Source organism: Fusarium falciforme, chromosome 2, assembly GCF_026873545.1.
Source record: "Fusarium falciforme chromosome 2, complete sequence".
NCBI lineage: Eukaryota > Fungi > Ascomycota > Sordariomycetes > Hypocreales > Nectriaceae > Fusarium > Fusarium falciforme.
The window spans coordinates 2,974,456-2,991,088 of record NC_070545.1 but is presented as its reverse complement, the minus strand read 5'-3'; the positions used below and the strand labels follow the sequence as shown (position 1 = coordinate 2,991,088).

Sequence of the window (16,633 nt, the reverse complement as noted above, 5' to 3'; positions counted from 1 at the left end):
TGCGCTTCCAACACTTGCGCTAATCATCGCGCCGTCGTGGCGACCGACTTCTACTGCGTCTTCTCGGTTTCCTGTCCTTGTCGTCTTCGTCCCTATATCGCCTATGCCGTGACTCGTCATGCTCGTCTCGGTCACGTCTCCTGTGCTCACGGTCTCGATCTCGGTCTCGGTCTCTCCTGCGATCCCGATCCCGTTCGCCGTCTTCATCGTCTCTGTCCCTTCTCCTGTCTCTATCCCGTCGCCGGTCACGGTCGTCATCTCGATCTTTGTGTCTTCGCGACTCTTTCTCGTGGCGACGTTCGTCTCCTTCTACGGGAGTCTCATCCCGGCGCGATCTGCGATGTTTGTCTTCCCTGCTATCGTCCCTCCTTGATCGGTGCGATCGATGATGTCTGTGCTTGTGTTTCCGGTCCTTCTTGTCGGCCTTGCGCCGGGCCTCTTCGACCTCCTTCTTCTTCTCTTCGATCAGAAATCCCTTCATAGGATCGTCATCGTCATGTTCCTGCATGAGCAGCGCCAGTTCTCTCTCCTCGGGCAGCATAGGTCGTCTCTGCTCCTCCTCGCTGCTCTCGTCTTCCGATAAGGCCTGTCCCTCACGCTTCATCATGTCCTCCCAGCCGACCTTGAACTCTTCTGGGTCTTCATCGTCTCGAGCCTTGTACCGTGCATGATCCACACGGACGAGGCGACCACCAATTTCCGCTCCGCCAAGGTTGTCGACTGCTAGATCGGTGCTTCGTTGATCCTCATATTTGAGCCATCCAAAGCCCTTGGACTTGCCCGTTTCTTTGTCGCGGACGAGTTTGAGAAAGACGGGCTCTCCAAACTGGGAGAAGATTGTTACGACATCGCCTTCGGATAGTTCGTAGGGTAGGCCGCCAAAGTAGATGTAGGCAGTATCGCGATAGTCGGTATGCCAGGAACCTTCTGGAGTGCTGAGCGCGTCATCGTCAGTATTCTATGTAGCTTCTTCAAGTAAGTTGGGGGACTCACATTCCGTTTTCGATCTCCTTCTTGTTGAGCGCCTGGATCGCGCGAATCTGATTCATCTTGGGACAAGCTGTTCCATACACAGCCCAAGTCGTCAAGGTATAAAAAGTGTTGATGCAAAGTCACGAGGCTGAGATGCAGCAACGTCAGAAGCAGAATGCGCTGCAAGGCACTGAAGCTTCAAGCGTCCGTGCGCTAACCTGTACCTGTACCTACAGACCGCTGCAACCTGACCGCGCAGTGCCGTTCCTTTTTGCGGGACAATTTCCGGACCGACGCTAAAACGGTCCCCCCCGTAGGTTATCCCGTTGTTGAATGGGGGACCTGGCAACCCTGGCCACGTTCCTGGGCTTTTCGATCAAGACGGCGGTCGACGAGACCATCAGAAACGACCATCGAATTTGTGACCTTGGAAGACGAGATACCCGTCGTTTACCTACCCGAGACGCTTCGTCTAGGTACTCAGACAAACGACCACCTACTGCACGCCTCTATCCGTCGTTGTACGCCGAGCAAAGATGCCCCTACGACATCCTTAAGCATTTACCTCCTTTGTCCATACACGATACAAGACGCGTAGCTTTTCCGCCGCGGTCGTCCCCGACATCTCCTAGCTGACCCAGGATATCGTCTATGACCCAATCTACGTTGATCCCGTCCCGCGATTTGACCGTCATTTATCGGTGCCAGCAGCGAGCTAGCTGAGGTGGACATCCGCCGCCATGACGACCAGCAACAACAGAGCGTCAGTCTACACAACGGGCTCAGGGGAAGGCGAAGGTCGCAATGGCGAGCAGAAGAAGGATCTCTGGACGTCAATGCTCGAGTCCGTCGCGAGTGGCAAGCGGCTACCAGAGAAGAACCTCATTGTCCTAGGTATGGGGAGAAGACAGGCCCACAGCAAAGCTCGATTTAGCTGATCATGCCCGCAGGCGGCACTCCCGAATATCAGAGAGACTTTCTAGAGTCTCTGTCCAGTTCCGAGTCGAGGCGCAATTTTGACCGGCAAAAGACGCCGCCTATCGCCAACAACTTTGCCCTGGGCTATACATACTACGACGTGCTCGATGCCGACCAAGACGGTTTGTGGCTCTGCACGCGCCTTGCAGCATTAGACTAACAGCTTCAGATACGTTGGCACGTGTCTCGCTCTACCTCCTCTCTCAACCCTCCGCCGAATTCGCCTCCCTCGTCGCTCCCCTCCTTACCCCTGAGACGATCCCCAATACCGCCTTAATCATCCTCCTCGACTGGTCACAGCCGCACCTATGGCTCCGGCAAATATGGACCTGGGTCCAAGTTATACAAGAGGTGCTTAAGAAGGTTGATTCGGAACAGCACGCCCTGATGGAGGATGTCATGACCGCCTGGAAAGAGAGAGGTCGAGGAGGAGGAGCGACGAATCTGGACGGAACTCCTTCAGCGACAGCGACTAGCGGTGATGGAGACAGTTCTCTACCTTTGGGTCCTGGTGAATGGGAGGAACCTTTGGGTCTACCACTTTGCGTGGTGTGCCAAAATGTGAGAACCCATTGATCGTGCTCTGAGCCAGTTGACTAACATTGAGCAGTCCCAAAAGATGGAGTTTCTGGAAAAGAGTCAGGGTTGGAAAGAACCTGATTTCGACACGGTATTGCAATATTTGCGAACAGTATTACTTAGACGTATGTCGATATATCGTTGTTCGTTGTCACTCACTAACATCTCTCAGACGGCGCTTCTCTCATCTACACTTCACAAAATACACCCTCTCAACTACCCTCACTTGTTCACTCGACCCTTGGAATCACTTCCCTACTCAAGCGCCACCCACTCAAGCATAACGTTATCGACCGTGATAAGATCACTGTCCCCCCCAACTGGGACTCATGGGGCAAGATCCGCGTCCTAGGCGGTTCTTTCGATGCTGAGCAAATCTCGAACTCGTGGGCCGAGGATATCAGCTCCTCGCTAGACCCTACACACGACCCTTCAGACCAGGGAGACTACGAGGACGACGAGGAAGAGGACGAGTATCTGAACCAGCAGCGAAAGAACAGCGCAATCAGGCAGTATGAAGCCTGGTGCCGGGACCCCAACAGCGGCGGCCTCGCGGTCGTCGAGAACGCCATGCACGGCGAGAAGTGGATCACTGTCGAGAGCGACGACACGCAGGAGTTTCTCGAGCGCCAGCTCAAGATCCTCGAGGCCTTCAAGGCAAAGGCCCCTGAGAGGAACGACAACGCCATCGCCCGCGCCACCCGGCACCTCGACTTTAGCGAGGAAAAGACGGTCAGCGAGCACATCGGCCCCGTGCAGTTCAACATGGGCGGCATCCAGGTCGACGCCGACGATATGCTGCAGCGCCTCAAGGTGAGTTTCACTTATATGTTTAGCTTGTGATGATAAACTAACAGTTTTCTCCAGGATCGCAATGCGTACTCGTCTACGTCTGAAGCTGGAACAGAAGAGGCAGACACACCCGCCAACAACATGGCCAAGGACTTCGATAACGAGCAGCTTCAGAGTTTCTTTACGGGTTTGATGAACCGGAAGGGTACTGGGACGGACTGAGACCCGTCCTCTCCGAAAAATCCTATGAGCCGTGGGATGTACGTCACCCCGCTCTCTTGTAAGCCCCTAGCTGGTAAAATCGAAAAAGGAAGGGCGATCGAGGTTGTGGAGTTGTGCGGGTGAGGGGCCGGTGGCCGCTGTAGACTAGATACCCCTGAATGACAAGATTTGATCACACAATGTTGATTGATGGTGAGGCTGAAGAGGCCCAGTCTTTTTTTATTCAAGCGCTTTTTGATAAAGACTCAAATACTCGGTCAGTTGGCCAAGAAGTTCTGGTCACCACATAAATGGCAGCACATCTCGAGTATAGCAACATCAAATCAGATGGATGCCCGATGGAGCACCACCTCGCTCCTTTAACGCCCCTCTGCCGTCAACACCGACTCCAAAGCACCACGGCAATACCCCCTCATGCTGAAAGTCTCTCGGGCTTATAGTTGACGTTCACGTTCCTTCGCTGGCTCCCCAATCTCGCCGTAACGACACCTGCGAGCAGACCCGGGAAGAGCCAGGGATGCTGCAGCATTTCGGCCTCAAAGGCGTTGATGGTCTGTCGTGCGTTGACGGCGAGCTTATCGTCCGATAGCAGATCTGCGATGCGGAAGAGGTTGGACACGCTGATGGCGTTGGTCGACGGGACGGATGTGTCCATGCCGTCCTTGAGGCGGAGAATAGTGTGAGGGCTGGATGCTTGTGTGGAAAAGAAGGCTCCCTCAGGGTCGTAGAACAACGACAGCTGTGTTTCTGCAGCAGAGTGAGTTGAATGCTTATAACAAATTGGGGCAAGGTAACTTACGCTGTAGAGTATCAGCAAACACCAAGTACGCCTCATTCCCTGTCGCATCAAAGAGGTCCAGGAGGCCTTGTGTCAAGTAGGCGTAGTCATCCGCAAAGGCTTGCGTCTCCCTCTCGCCCGACCATATCCTGTACAGAACCTTGCGGTCGCTATCCCAGAGCTTCTCCCGAATAAACTTGGCCGCCTTCTCTGCCACAGCCAGGTACTTGGCGCTCTGTTCGGGCCTGAGACCCTTTAATGCCAAGGCCGTCTTGGCCAGCGCGGATATCACCAGGCCGTTCCATCCTGCAACAACCTTGTCGTCCAAGTCTGGTCGCACGCGCTCCTTGTCCCTTCTTTGCTTGAGGGCCACTTTTCCTTCTTGGACATATTGTCGGACCTTGTCCTCGGGAATACTGAACTGGACGCTAAGCTGCTGGACGCTTCGGTCAATCCTCAGGATGTTCTGATTGATAAAATCGTCGTTGGGATCGTGATGCTCGTCCACGTTTCCGTCCTCGTTGACAGCCCAATGAGCAGCTAGGACGGGGCTCATGTGCTTGTTGACCTCGTCAAGCACTGAATCAAACTCTCTTCTCGTCCACACATAGTAAGCGCCTTCCCGCATCTCCCTATCGCCTCGTCTGTAGTGGGAATCAGCTGCTTCGCTGGACGCAAAGCCTCCCTCGGAGAGGGCAATCGGGGCCGACGAAAGATACTCAGCGAGTTCGATGACGATGTCGAAAAACTCTGTCGGCTTATCCCCCCCAGTCGATTTCCATGCGTCAAGATACAGTGAAAGGAGCTGCGCATTGTCCACCACCAGCTTCTCAAAGTTAGGAATACTCCAATCTGGGGTCACGGAACAGCGCGAAAATCCAGTGCCTCCAATATGATCATGCAGCGCACCGTCGCGAATGTGGCGCAGAGTATCAAGGGCCATCTCTGTGGCATGTTTGCACTCTGCCTCGCCAACAACATCTTGCACCTCTCGTGGGAAGTTAAGAAGTCCGAGCAGGAAAGCCAGCTTTGGGGGCGTCAGGAACTTGGGCGCAAGACCGAAGCCTCCGTAAACAGGGTCAAAGGTCCCAGCAATGTGGGTATAAGCCTCCTCCAGCTGGTCCAAGTCCAACTCCTCCGACACTGAAGTATCCTTGTCCTTGGGGGCACTCGTATGACTAGGAGCTGGTGCGCCCCAGCCTGAGGGCGCGAGAGCTGAGGCTGCCGAGATGTTTCTAGTGCCCAGGGTGCCCTCAGCTGCGAATTCCCGAAGCTGTCCGAGAACCTCGGTCGCCTCCTTTCGGCAACGCGATTCTTGGTCGCTCCAGATATCTCGGACCTTTTTTACAATGGTGAAGAAATCGAGAACTTCGTCGGCGCTGTCATCAGTAGTATGTCGTCTCCCTGCAGGACCAGGCCAGTAAGTACCACCAAACACAGGCTCCAGGTTTGGCGTGAGGAACAAGTTCAAGGGCCAGCCGCCAGCGTTGCTCACGGCCTGAACATAGTTCATGTAGATGGTGTCGAGGTCGGGGCGCTCTTCTCGGTCGACGATGACGGGGACGAAGGACTCGTTCAGGACGGAGGCGCAATCGGGATTAGAGAAGGACTCTAGCAGCATGAGGCGGCAGACTGTTGCTATCAGCGACCTAATATTTCAAGAGCTGGGATCAGACTTACAGTGACACGCCTTGTAGCCAATGTGCAGAAAGATCAGCTTATTCTCCTTCCTCGCGCGCTCCACGGTCTCGTCGTCCAGCAGCTGCCACGCAACTAAGCTGCTGGCCTGATCTTTGATGTACGGGCTCCGACTAGAAGCAGCACGGTTTTGAAGAGCTGGGAGCGGTTCGGATGGGCCGGCCGCTGCGCCAGCCACGGGGGTGGTGCGCATGGCCTTGGCCGACGCAGTGAGCTGTGAAGCGACCATGATGGTATCTGGTGATGTGGTTCGAAGATGCGCAGTCGAGCTGTATATGGCCCAGGTTTGTAGTCGTTCGTTTTCGCCAAGCTGGTTAAAGGCCAGCTACCCAAGAATATGGCGGGGAATCAGGCAAAAAGTTGGAAGCTGGCTTCTGCAGCTCAGCTATAGCCAAGGGAAATGTGACGTCTCACTCTCAGAAGATGGAGTCGCAGCTGATGCGAGGGCAAGTAGCGGAAAGAAGGAAGTTGCAGGAGCTGAGCTGAAATGCCCTGCGCGTCGCTAAGCGGAGACAACGTGATTGTCCACTAGCGATTAATTAAATGGGGGAATCTGAGCTTCCCATGGATTCTTTTAGAGCCCAAGCGAGACGAGGCGGAGGGGGAGAGACGGCATGGAAGGGAGAGGTGAGGCGAAGATAGCGGGGTCGTCATGGCCGTCGCGGGGCATCCAACGTCTTTAGCGCGGCTTCCGCCTTCGGCCATGGCCTGCCCATATCGGACACTCTGTGGGCTTTGTCGCGAGTCAAGCAGCTCAAATATCATGGTTCATGAATCGCGTGTTTTCGGTGACCGATAACGGCAGGGGGACAATCGAGGTTTTAGCTTAGGGGTGCTAGAGTACGTCAAGTGTCACAGGGGCCATGTGTGCAACTGTCTTGTGTGTGTGTGGCGGTGGGTGGGTTAAACGTTCGCCAAAATGGCAATCATTGCTATCGCCAAGCCAATGATCCACGGCTGTTTTTCAATATCAAGCATTAACAGCCTCATTATACGCCTCCACGCATGCACGACAGACTTGCCACCAGACCTCTTTTGGACCCGGGACCTGACTGTTGTTGCACTGCGGCTTAATGTCTAGAGATGGTAACCTTGTCCATGGCCAAAGCTGCCTACCCTAAAGGACTAGAAAATCATGGTTGTATGTGACCCGATAACTTTGGTTCCGCAGCTCCGGTAAAACTCAGGCCTGTGTGTAATATGTAATCCCCAGGCGTGTGCTACTTCTTAATTTGTATGATTAATCTTGGGTCAAGTTGCCCGTACCTGATTGCTAGCCAGTCAAGCTCCTGTGTGAATGCCTGCCCTGATGGCCGCAACTATTGCCAGAACCACAGACCCGAGTTTCCCGACCAACCTACCTTGAAAGAGTCATTCCCAGCTTACAAATATCGAATATGTGACATATAGTCTTCAAATCACGCTCGATGTCGTCGAATTGGTATGCAAGTTGGTATCAGGAGTGTGTGTGTAAGAGAACAGTAAATATGAATCCTGGTAATCTGGGAACACGGGTGAGTAACACACACCGCGAGAGAACTGAATCACTGATTCATAGTTTCATGCCCCCAGAACAGTGATATAAAGATGAGCTCTACTCATCCAGCTGCTCAAGAATGGAAGACAATGCGTGCAACTCTGTGAAACCGAGAAAACCTTTTGCAACCCATACCCGATTTTGGAAACCAACACGAACTCGAGATCATCGACACATTATCACCATGTCTGCCCAATTCGATCCGTCTGTCCCCAAAGCCGGTGACGGCCAAATGTCAATGGACGAGACAGAGGTAGAAGTCAGTCTGGCGTATGGCATGGCTCTCCACGAACTTCGCATCATCCTCGAGTTGGTCCGGGGGGTCCGAATTCCACCATCTGACGACCTGGAAGCTCTCAAGACCTACCGCGAACTGGTGATCAGCGATGTCACGAGACTCGACAAGAAGGTCAACATCAGCATGGACTATCTTAGGGCCCGTGACGCCCAGTTCCACTACCAGGCCAAGCGTCTGCGTACACCGGACCGAATTGACAGACTTCGACTCTGGAACCGGGAGAAGAAGCATGAGATGGAGGCGTGCCGACTGCGGCATGGAGACAAGGGTTATCAGGCGGCTCTTAAGCGGTTCGAGGAGGAGAAGCGGGTCATGATCAAGTGCTATGAGCTGGAGGGACTATGGAAGAAGGCCATGGAGCGAGAAGAGTCTGTCAAGTCCGACGGAGATGATGACTTGTCAAGCGACTGCGAGACCATCATTGGGGAGGAATGAGGCTTTGCACAACGGAGGGTGTGGCCGTCTGAGAGTGAAAGGTTGGGGTAGGCCGCTTGGCTTTGAGCTTATTGTCATACCCCGGACGCAGGTACCCGTTAGAAAGCCAAAGAAATTAGAGATTAGAAAGGGTGTTGATGAAGCAATGTCAACTTGTAACCTTGGGAGCGAAGCTGGCCCAATCGCTTGAGGGGCCACAGACGGGAGACTGACCGACAGACAGGGTGTCTTGTCTGACATGATGCAACATTGCCATTAGAATAGGCAGGTTGCTGATGGGGAATGAGGGATCAAAATCAAAGGGAGATGGGGAAGCGTGAGGAAGCAGAGCTGCATGGATGCCTCATGTGAGACTGTTGCTGCACGCTGTAAACTCCAAATTGGTGGATCACACCGAGCGTTTCCGTACGTGGACGTGTTGAAGATTTCCAATAAAACTCAAACAAGCGTGAAAACTTTGATCCGGACGACGCACAAAAAGGAGTATTGTCATGGAAGCTGGCATGATTTCTTGTGATGTTGTTCTGTGAAAGCTCTGTCAGAGTCTGTCCTCCCTCCACAGCCTGGAAGGTGCCCGGTTACGTCGATCCTTAAAGTGGGCCTGTCTCACGTCTGGGGCGCTAGAGCCGCAGCTAGCTTATCGATAAGCCGATCCCGGAACCCTGCACCTTGTAGGTCCTAGGTAGGTAGCTCTTCGAGGTCGGCTTCTACCAGGTCCAACTGCTTCTTCTTTCATCCTCCTCCATCTCCTCCTCCCACCGACTCGCCATCCACGGACCATGGCTGAGCCGACATACACCGTATTCGTCCGGGTGCCCATGCCCCGGGGCGACTTTGTCGATCCTCCCCCAGTAAGGCCCCTTGCGCCGCTTCTTTCCGCCGCCGCATCATGCGCCTCACGCCGCCAACAGTCATGGGGAGGCTAACTGGAAGCATTACAGGTGAACTGGGACTCCAACAAGGACGAGGCTCTGTGGAAGATTCTATCTGGAGCCGCGAAAACGGAAATTGACTGTAAGATGATGAATACTGATTTCCCATGGCCCTGTAACTAACTCGATACAGGGAGTGAGGTGTAGGTCATCTTGGTTTGTCAACTGCCGTGCGGCTGATGCTCATCCGAATCCAGTGCCGATCGCTTCGATGTTCCCGTCGACTTCCTTCTACAGCAGGTCGCATATCTCACCGAACGACATGCCTCACAGGTCCGCGCCCAGGTCCGAAAGGCCACTGCCGCCGTCCGCAGCTCGGCCGCCCCATCACCAGTACCAGACTCCGCAGGACCTGGTCATCAACGAGCGCCGTCCTCTCTATCGATCCGACGAGATTCACCCATGCCGCGCAACGAGGTGGGAAGCGGCACCGGGACCCCGCTGAATGCATCGATACGACCAGTCATCTCACGGAATCCTTCGACGAATACCACAGTTCTGCGGGACATGACGGGAGGTTCGGCGTCGCCCCGACCGGGAATGGGCATAACATCAACACGGGCCGGCGAACAACGAAGACGTCTGACATCACTGCCCATCTCAAACGTACCTAAGTCGCCGGAGAGAGTGGCGCAGCCAGATCCATCACCAGACGAACAAAGCGCGTCGCCCGGGCCAGCAGATGATAGCTCGACCATGTCATCTGAGGATGAATCCAGCCCTGCACAGTCTCGAATTATTCGTCGGCCTCCTCGATTCCAACAGAATGATGGAGGAGCGTATGAAGATGATGATGACGACGAGTCAGAGCCTGCCTTTCAACCCTACACAGCCCCGTCAAATCAGACCTCTGCCCAGGACCTTGGTTCAACATTGCGGGAAGACGGGCGGGGCTCAGGCAAACGATTCCATAAGAAACATGGAAAGGAGGCTATCCACCAATCCCAGACATCTGACTCTTCGGCTAGCTCTGCTGCAATGGTCCATCGGCCAGGCAAGTCGCGCGAGCAGCGGACACCCGGACCCCTTTCACCACGTCGCGCAGCGGAGCTGGCTGGCCGCAGTCCAGGCAGCAAGAGCAGGGGATACTCCCGTGAAGGCAGCGACGGGACGCCCAGCATGGGTAGCAGTTTTAGTGATCTTGATGGTATTGTCTAGTTGCCTGGAATGTGCTTGGGTTGTCTGCTAACCACATCTCTAGATGCCTCTGTAACGCAGTCTGCCTTGGAGGAGGCATTGGCTAGCCACATGAATCGGGGCGCGGGAAGCCGCTTCAGTATTAGCCAGGCTTTCCGCAGCCGATACACCCCCAGTTCTAACCAGTGAGGGGCATTTGTTTGCTTGATACTAATTGTTTGGCATGGTGTTTGGGATACTACGGAATGCATCCAGGATGGCGTTTTTTTTCTATGACTAGGTAGGATTTGTTTGTGTGCAGGATCCAGCTGGCGGATATCCCAACTCTTTTATGCTATGAAATGAATGTTGAAGGATACTTGACGAGCAGTCGATCATGAAGAGCCTTGCGCAGCTGACTATGTAATTTGTTCCTTTGTCTAGACTCACTTGAAATCGGGAGCTCCTTGGTGTTGGTTTAATACGATGGGTAGACTACCTAAATTGAGTTGTTGATAACTCCCATGGCACACATACTGAGCATCACGATCCATATTGAGAAAACTGTGTGGGTGCTCATTGAGGTAAAGAAGGCATGTATGCTCCATGACGCCAAACTTGAGCTCTGAGATTTCAGCTGCCGCTTGTTGTTTGCATCTTCTGTTTGCACCCGCTGCCGTTGGCCTGCACCTGCTCACCTCCTAAGCATCAGTGCATCACTACAACACTTACCTCAAGATCTTCCACCTGAAGACCTTCCACCTCCATCATCACCTCCAACTCAACTCCGCCTCCCCTCTCTTCTAACCTGACGTTCTTTCTTACTCCCACATCGCCAACGTTTCACACACCATGTTTCGCCGACGTTGGTCTGGCCTCCCCAAGGATGCCTCTTTCGCATCCGACCTCGAAGGCCTGGGGTTTGTGATATCAACTCTGTGTGCAGATTCTTGCTAAGATTCATCAGGTACTTTGTCAACGATGAGGATGAGATTCGTTCTATCGAGAACCCCGACTGCTACTACAAGTTCTTTATCAGCAAGAACATGCGCGTCAACGAACGCCAGCGCTTCCACTTCAATGGTGATCTCCCGTGCTGTTTCCAGACTTGGACAACGAAACTAATCAGTTTTGTATAGGTGCGATGCAGGACATTATTCACGATCGCTTGATGAAAAAGGGTCTCTTGAGAATCCCACTCGGCAGAGACGAGAAGTACTGTCCTATCTTCATCTCGCCCAAAACCACCGTCGCATCGCGCATCATCGTCATTTTGGGTGAACCCATACAGAATGTCGGCATGCTCGCTGGCCGCGTCGCCAGCGGCCCTGGAGGCCTCACAAAGGGCAGCATCATCTCCGTCCTCCGGGCCATCGCCAAGCAAAAGGGTACCCCAAAGTCGCCATGTCCTCCATCCGTTGTGCTCGCGAACATGGGAGAGCGACACTGGTGGCCTGAGGGAAAGCGCCCCATTACAGTGGCGGACAGTACCGTCATTCCTCTGCCGAGCCTGGTGCACACTGGGCGCAAGTACATCAAGGAGCTCAACGAGATCCCCGGGAGCGAGACTGCCGACGCACACATGGCGACCGTCTTCAAGAACATTGCCGAGTGGAACGAAATTGCCAAAATCGATGTCATTGCTATTGGAGAGAGCTGTGAAGTTGCGCTGAAGTTCTTTGAGGACAAGGAGAATTGGGATAAATGGGGGCATCGGATGGGTGGCATGCTCATGTTTGGCACCGTCTACAATACCGAGAAGCTCACCAATGACGGTTTCAAGAAATTCCTCGCCGAGGCAAGTCCAACAACATCATAGCCTCATCTGTTCATCACTGACCTCTCTAGCGCACTCGTGCCTACCTTGTCTCCCCCGAACCTCTTGAAACTCCCCTGGCCACAGCTCGAGGCAACCCATCCCTCTCGATCGAACCCCTGGGCTGCCCCTGTTTGTCTTCCGGAGAGCCACACTACGTTGAACTCATTGCCATCAGAGCTCTCGAACCTGCTCTCGCCTACCTCCAGGAGATTGCCCTCACGAATGGCTTTGCCAACCCCGAAATGGCCGTGGCTGAGAGACCTCCAACCGACTTTACCGACGAGGACTGGAGCAAGCTGCCTGAAGAGAACAAGCCCGGCGTCGCCACCCTGGATCAGGAGGAGATGAAGAAACGGATCAAGGAGCTGAGACGCTGGAAGAAGTTTGAAGAGACTGGCGAAGCCCCTGACTGGGACTCTGATGACGAGGAGGAAGAGGAACTCCCACAGGGCTCAGGTAAAGAAGGTTGGCGTGAGGGCGACGCGTGGTAAGCGTTGAATCTGTACTTGGAGGAGAATGATATTTGGGGACATTTCGTTCATTAGAAATAGACTAGGGTCAATTTCATGTCATACACCAAGACCATACAAGATACACGGCACAATCTCTTGGTAGCGCCCAAAAACTATCATACTCCCATCATGAAAACCCACGTTTGATATTTTTACACATTCCTTATGCCTTGAACAGCGAAGCCAGGGTGGGGCCGCCTGGTGTTATCTCCTCGATGAGCTCTCTCGTCCTCCGCACGCGCTCCTTGACAACGGCGTCCTCGGCCGTCCATCGGTTTTCGGTGCTGGGTGTGGTGGGCGATGACCCGCTCCAGAAGGAAAAGACGCCAGATTGCGAGGCGGCCTTTTCGCGGTGCTGCTCTTCTTCCTTGGCCAGCTTGACGACCATTCTGCCCCAGTTGTCGAGGCCAGCACTCAGACACTCTCGGCATGTCTTCTTGGCAGTTTTGTCCTCGTTCAGGGGGTCCATGTTGCGGAGCTGTTCCTCAGCAGCATCGACACTATCACGCGTCCAAGAGAGGCCATCGTCCTTGGATGATGTGGCGAATAGGATCTCACCAATCCACAGGCTCAGAGAAGCCTCCTGGCAGCGCTCCTCGGGACTTCGCCAGGGAGGCTGGGTGCCATCTGGAGGAGGAGGGGGATAGTCGGGTTGAGAGACGGTCTCGATGAACTGGCCCCAGACCGAGGTAGGCCTGCGCTTGGGGGCAACGGAAGGAGGAGGCTTGTTAGACAGGTAGCGGCGGGCCTTGAGCAGGGAGAGGTAGATGGGGAGGGCGGCGTTGATGTTTCCATTGCGGGCCTTGTGGGTGGCGATGGCGGTGATGGCGTCGAGGATGTTCTGCGAGGGAGGACCGGCCTTTTCATTGAGGACAAAGGTCTTTGGGTTATAGGGCGGGTTCGACATGTCGAGCCCCTGAGTGGCCTCGGCGAGCGCGAGGTTGTACAAAGCCTCGGCGCCCTCTGGCCGTTGCTTGAATTCCATGAAACTGGCGTACTCCAGAGCCGCCTCGAGCTTTTGCCGAGAGGTGAAGCCCTTTGTGGCCAGGATCTTCATGTAAAAGTTGTCAGCACTGGGGTAGGCCACCTCGCAATCCTCTTCGCGGGGCGCATGGGGTTGACCTGGGGGAATCGGCGTGGGTCTGGGGTTAGAAGGTCCGATGACGAACTCGGGAGGCGAGATGATGTTGCGAGAAAGATCGCGAACCCAACCATCAACGTGCTCTGCGGCCTTGGCTGCCACCATGATAGCTTCAAAGTAACCCCTCCTCCACTCCTCGCTCTTGCCCGAGATGTCGCAGGGGTTGAACTCCCCGGGGATCTCGGCCTCTGGGTCAACCCTGTCCGAGAGCTTGGTCACGCCCTGGCCGTCGACCTTGGCGTCCTCCAACCTAAGCACCGTAGCTCGAGAGAGCTCAAACGCCCATGGCCAACTGACCTGTCCATTGGCCGGATCCTTGTTGAGGTTGGCGTCGCGCAGGTATTTCCTCGTCATCCACCCCCACTCGTGCGGCGTGGGGAACTCCCTCTCGAGCCTCTCCTCGTTGACCAGCCATAGGATGACGCCGCAGCAGGCGAGCAGACCCCAGAAGGACGCGGTGTACCGAACGGCGAGCTGAGCCTCGTGCTTGAGCCATTGCCTCCGCTCGGTGGTGAAGTAGCGCACTACGGCGCGGTTGGTAACGGGGATGGTGAGAAAAGGTAGGTTCGGCCTCGACTTGGTGGTGAGCTGCGTGTGGTAGGTGAATGTTCGCAGACATGGCGATCGTGTTCGTATGCTGGGCTGGATGAGCCGGACACGGCCGACGAGCCGGGGACGCATGGCGCCGGCGATTCAATTGGTTTTTCGAATATAGATCTGATCGTGGGGTTGAGGCTCAAGTCGAACCATGGGCCCAGCTCATGGTGACGATGGGAAATCCTCAGCCAATGGGAAGCCGCTGACTAAGAAAACGCCTTTTCCCACAAAAAACCTCGTAGATGCATACCGGCTCAGGCACACCGTCTCGAATGCTAACAGGGGGTTTCTTCCGAGAAGGGTTTAAGAAAAAATGTCGTCCTTCTTGTCAGAGAACCTTTCAAACCCCAGGTTCCAGCTCTTGGCGACTGCCGTCCTGTCCGGAGCCACCGCCGCCTCGCTGCTGCTCGGTTATCAGGCCCTTGAGCGAAAGGAGCGGGTCTATGAGCTCAAGAACTCGATACCCAACGATGACCCAAACCTTCAGCCAGTATTTTTCCTCTCTCTCCGGCTTGTTGTAGTTGTAGATTCTGACTAGTGCTTAGTTGAACAATTATGGCGGCTCATCAGCACCGCCTGTCGACAAGGAAGATGCCAGGAATCAGGCGCTAGCACGCCGGGCTCAGGCTGGAGACTTTGATGAGGAACTCATCCTTGAGCAACTGGCGCGCAACAGGGTCTTCTTGACGGATGAAGGTCTCGACAAATTGCGCAACTCGTTCGTCATTGTGGTGGGCTGTGGTGGTGTCGGTTCTCACTGCACTGCGTCCCTAGCCCGCTCAGGCGTTTCCAAGATTCGACTCATCGACTTTGATCAAGTAACGCTGAGCTCACTGAACCGTCATGCCGTGGCTACCCTGGCGGATGTCGGCATACCCAAGGTTCAGTGTCTTCAGAGACGACTGATTGCCATTGCACCATGGGTCAACTTCGATTTGATACAGGAGCAGTTCAACGAGGGAGTGGCAGAGCGCATGCTCCAGCCTTGGGATGGACGAGCACCCGACTATGTGATCGATGCCATCGACAACATTGAGACAAAGGTCTCTCTCCTCGAGTACTGCTACAACAACAAGATTCCCGTCATCAGCGCCATGGGGGCTGGCTGCAAGAGTGATCCAACAAGGATTATTGTGGGAGACATAGGAAGCAGCAAGGACGACGGTCTATCGAGGGCGACACGGCGGAGACTCAAGCTGAAGGGAATCACGAGCGGCATCCCAGTGGTTTACTCGACAGAGACATCAGGGGCTGGAAAGGCCGAGCTACTCCCCCTGCCAGAGGAGGAGTTCCAGAAGGGTTCCGTGGGCGATCTAGCAGCCATGCCCAACTTCCGCGTTCGCATTCTTCCCGTCCTCGGCACTATGCCCGCCATCTTCGGTCTTACAGTTGCGAACCATGTTATCCTGAGCGTCACAGGCTATCCCCTCGACTACGTTCCCTCCAAGGGCCGTGATCGCATGTACGAGGGTATCCTGGCGTCACTCCAGGGCTATGAGGACAAGCTGGCGCGCATCACCTACAACGGCGACACAGTAGGTCTCAAGGTGCCCATCACGGTCGGCGATGTGGCGTTCCTCTCGGAGGAGATATACCGCGGTAGGAGCGCTATCAGCGGGATCCCCACCAAGCTGGTGCTCATCAGGTGGAGGAAGCCCTCTGGCAGCAGCATGACGACGCTGGGCAAGGGCAAGGACATGCAAAAGTGCTCCACCGTCCAGCTGAGGGACCTTGTCTGCATGACCAAGGAGGAGGCCATACGGCACGAGAAGAAGGTGTTCAAGTCGGGGAAGCCTCTAGAGGAGGTGTACGACGCGGCGACGATTGCGAGGGTCGAGGAGAGGAGGAAGGAGGCTGAGAAATATGAAGCCTTTCGATGAAGCGCCAGGGGCGTGTCGATCAAGGACAGAATAGAAATGATCAACTAGATTTGGTCCATCATATAAAGCAATGTTTTAAGCAAAGCTACATCGAGAAGGTGATCACAACACAACGTGGTTGGGAGTCGTTTCTAGCTTACATCTTTAAAGTGAGCGCACCACAGGTAAATTAACTTTCGCCATTGGCCAATATGAAGTCGCGGTAGGTACATATAGACACATGCGTGAGGGCATCGCTCACAGCCCAAACACACCAAATTGGGGCATTTGCCCTGTAGTCGGGAGGTTACCTGCAGCCAATAGCCCTTGAAGGGGAAGGGACCAAAGAGGAAGAAGAATTTAAGAAA

At 54.6% G+C, this 16,633-nt stretch overlaps 8 protein-coding genes across 8 annotated transcripts; 5 read left to right on the top strand and 3 right to left on the bottom strand.

The window, feature by feature from the left end:
* Window positions 1–19: 19 nt before the first annotated feature.
* Window positions 20–1,049, bottom strand: NCS54_00286000 (RRM domain-containing protein; the record flags this gene model as incomplete). The annotated part of the gene is made up of 2 exons (XM_053148448.1): window positions 20–935; window positions 994–1,049. The coding sequence occupies 2 exons, from the start codon at window positions 1,047–1,049 to the stop codon at window positions 20–22; spliced, it is 972 nt and encodes a 323-aa protein (XP_053004423.1).
* Window positions 1,050–1,712: 663 nt separating this feature from the next.
* Window positions 1,713–3,543, top strand: NCS54_00285900 (Hypothetical protein; the record flags this gene model as incomplete). The annotated part of the gene is made up of 6 exons (XM_053148447.1): window positions 1,713–1,866; window positions 1,923–2,072; window positions 2,120–2,511; window positions 2,561–2,654; window positions 2,702–3,342; window positions 3,397–3,543. The coding sequence occupies 6 exons, from the start codon at window positions 1,713–1,715 to the stop codon at window positions 3,541–3,543; spliced, it is 1,578 nt and encodes a 525-aa protein (XP_053004422.1).
* A 412-nt stretch (window positions 3,544–3,955) lies between these two features.
* NCS54_00285800 (Thioredox-DsbH domain-containing protein) lies at window positions 3,956–6,248 on the bottom strand (the record flags this gene model as incomplete). The annotated part of the gene is made up of 3 exons (XM_053148446.1): window positions 3,956–4,290; window positions 4,343–5,953; window positions 6,002–6,248. 3 exons carry the CDS (start codon window positions 6,246–6,248, stop codon window positions 3,956–3,958), a joined length of 2,193 nt encoding a protein of 730 aa, XP_053004421.1.
* Window positions 6,249–7,740: 1,492 nt separating this feature from the next.
* NCS54_00285700 (Hypothetical protein) lies at window positions 7,741–8,289 on the top strand (the record flags this gene model as incomplete). The annotated part of the gene is made up of 1 exon (XM_053148445.1): window positions 7,741–8,289. One exon carries the CDS (start codon window positions 7,741–7,743, stop codon window positions 8,287–8,289), a length of 549 nt encoding a protein of 182 aa, XP_053004420.1.
* A 761-nt stretch (window positions 8,290–9,050) lies between these two features.
* On the top strand, window positions 9,051–10,547 carry NCS54_00285600 (Autophagy-related protein 29; the record flags this gene model as incomplete). Its single annotated transcript, XM_053148444.1, has 5 exons — window positions 9,051–9,140; window positions 9,231–9,303; window positions 9,355–9,364; window positions 9,419–10,368; window positions 10,423–10,547. Exons 1-5 carry the CDS (start codon window positions 9,069–9,071, stop codon window positions 10,545–10,547), a joined length of 1,230 nt encoding a protein of 409 aa, XP_053004419.1. The 5' UTR covers window positions 9,051–9,068.
* Window positions 10,548–11,189: 642 nt separating this feature from the next.
* On the top strand, window positions 11,190–12,647 carry NCS54_00285500 (Hypothetical protein; the record flags this gene model as incomplete). The annotated part of the gene is made up of 4 exons (XM_053148443.1): window positions 11,190–11,257; window positions 11,305–11,420; window positions 11,477–12,135; window positions 12,186–12,647. 4 exons carry the CDS (start codon window positions 11,190–11,192, stop codon window positions 12,645–12,647), a joined length of 1,305 nt encoding a protein of 434 aa, XP_053004418.1.
* Window positions 12,648–12,831: 184 nt separating this feature from the next.
* Window positions 12,832–14,490, bottom strand: NCS54_00285400 (Hypothetical protein; the record flags this gene model as incomplete). Its single annotated transcript, XM_053148442.1, has 1 exon — window positions 12,832–14,490. The coding sequence occupies one exon, from the start codon at window positions 14,488–14,490 to the stop codon at window positions 12,832–12,834; it is 1,659 nt and encodes a 552-aa protein (XP_053004417.1).
* A 229-nt stretch (window positions 14,491–14,719) lies between these two features.
* On the top strand, window positions 14,720–16,286 carry NCS54_00285300 (Hypothetical protein; the record flags this gene model as incomplete). The annotated part of the gene is made up of 2 exons (XM_053148441.1): window positions 14,720–14,896; window positions 14,952–16,286. The coding sequence occupies 2 exons, from the start codon at window positions 14,720–14,722 to the stop codon at window positions 16,284–16,286; spliced, it is 1,512 nt and encodes a 503-aa protein (XP_053004416.1).
* Between the last annotated feature and the right edge of the window lie 347 nt (window positions 16,287–16,633).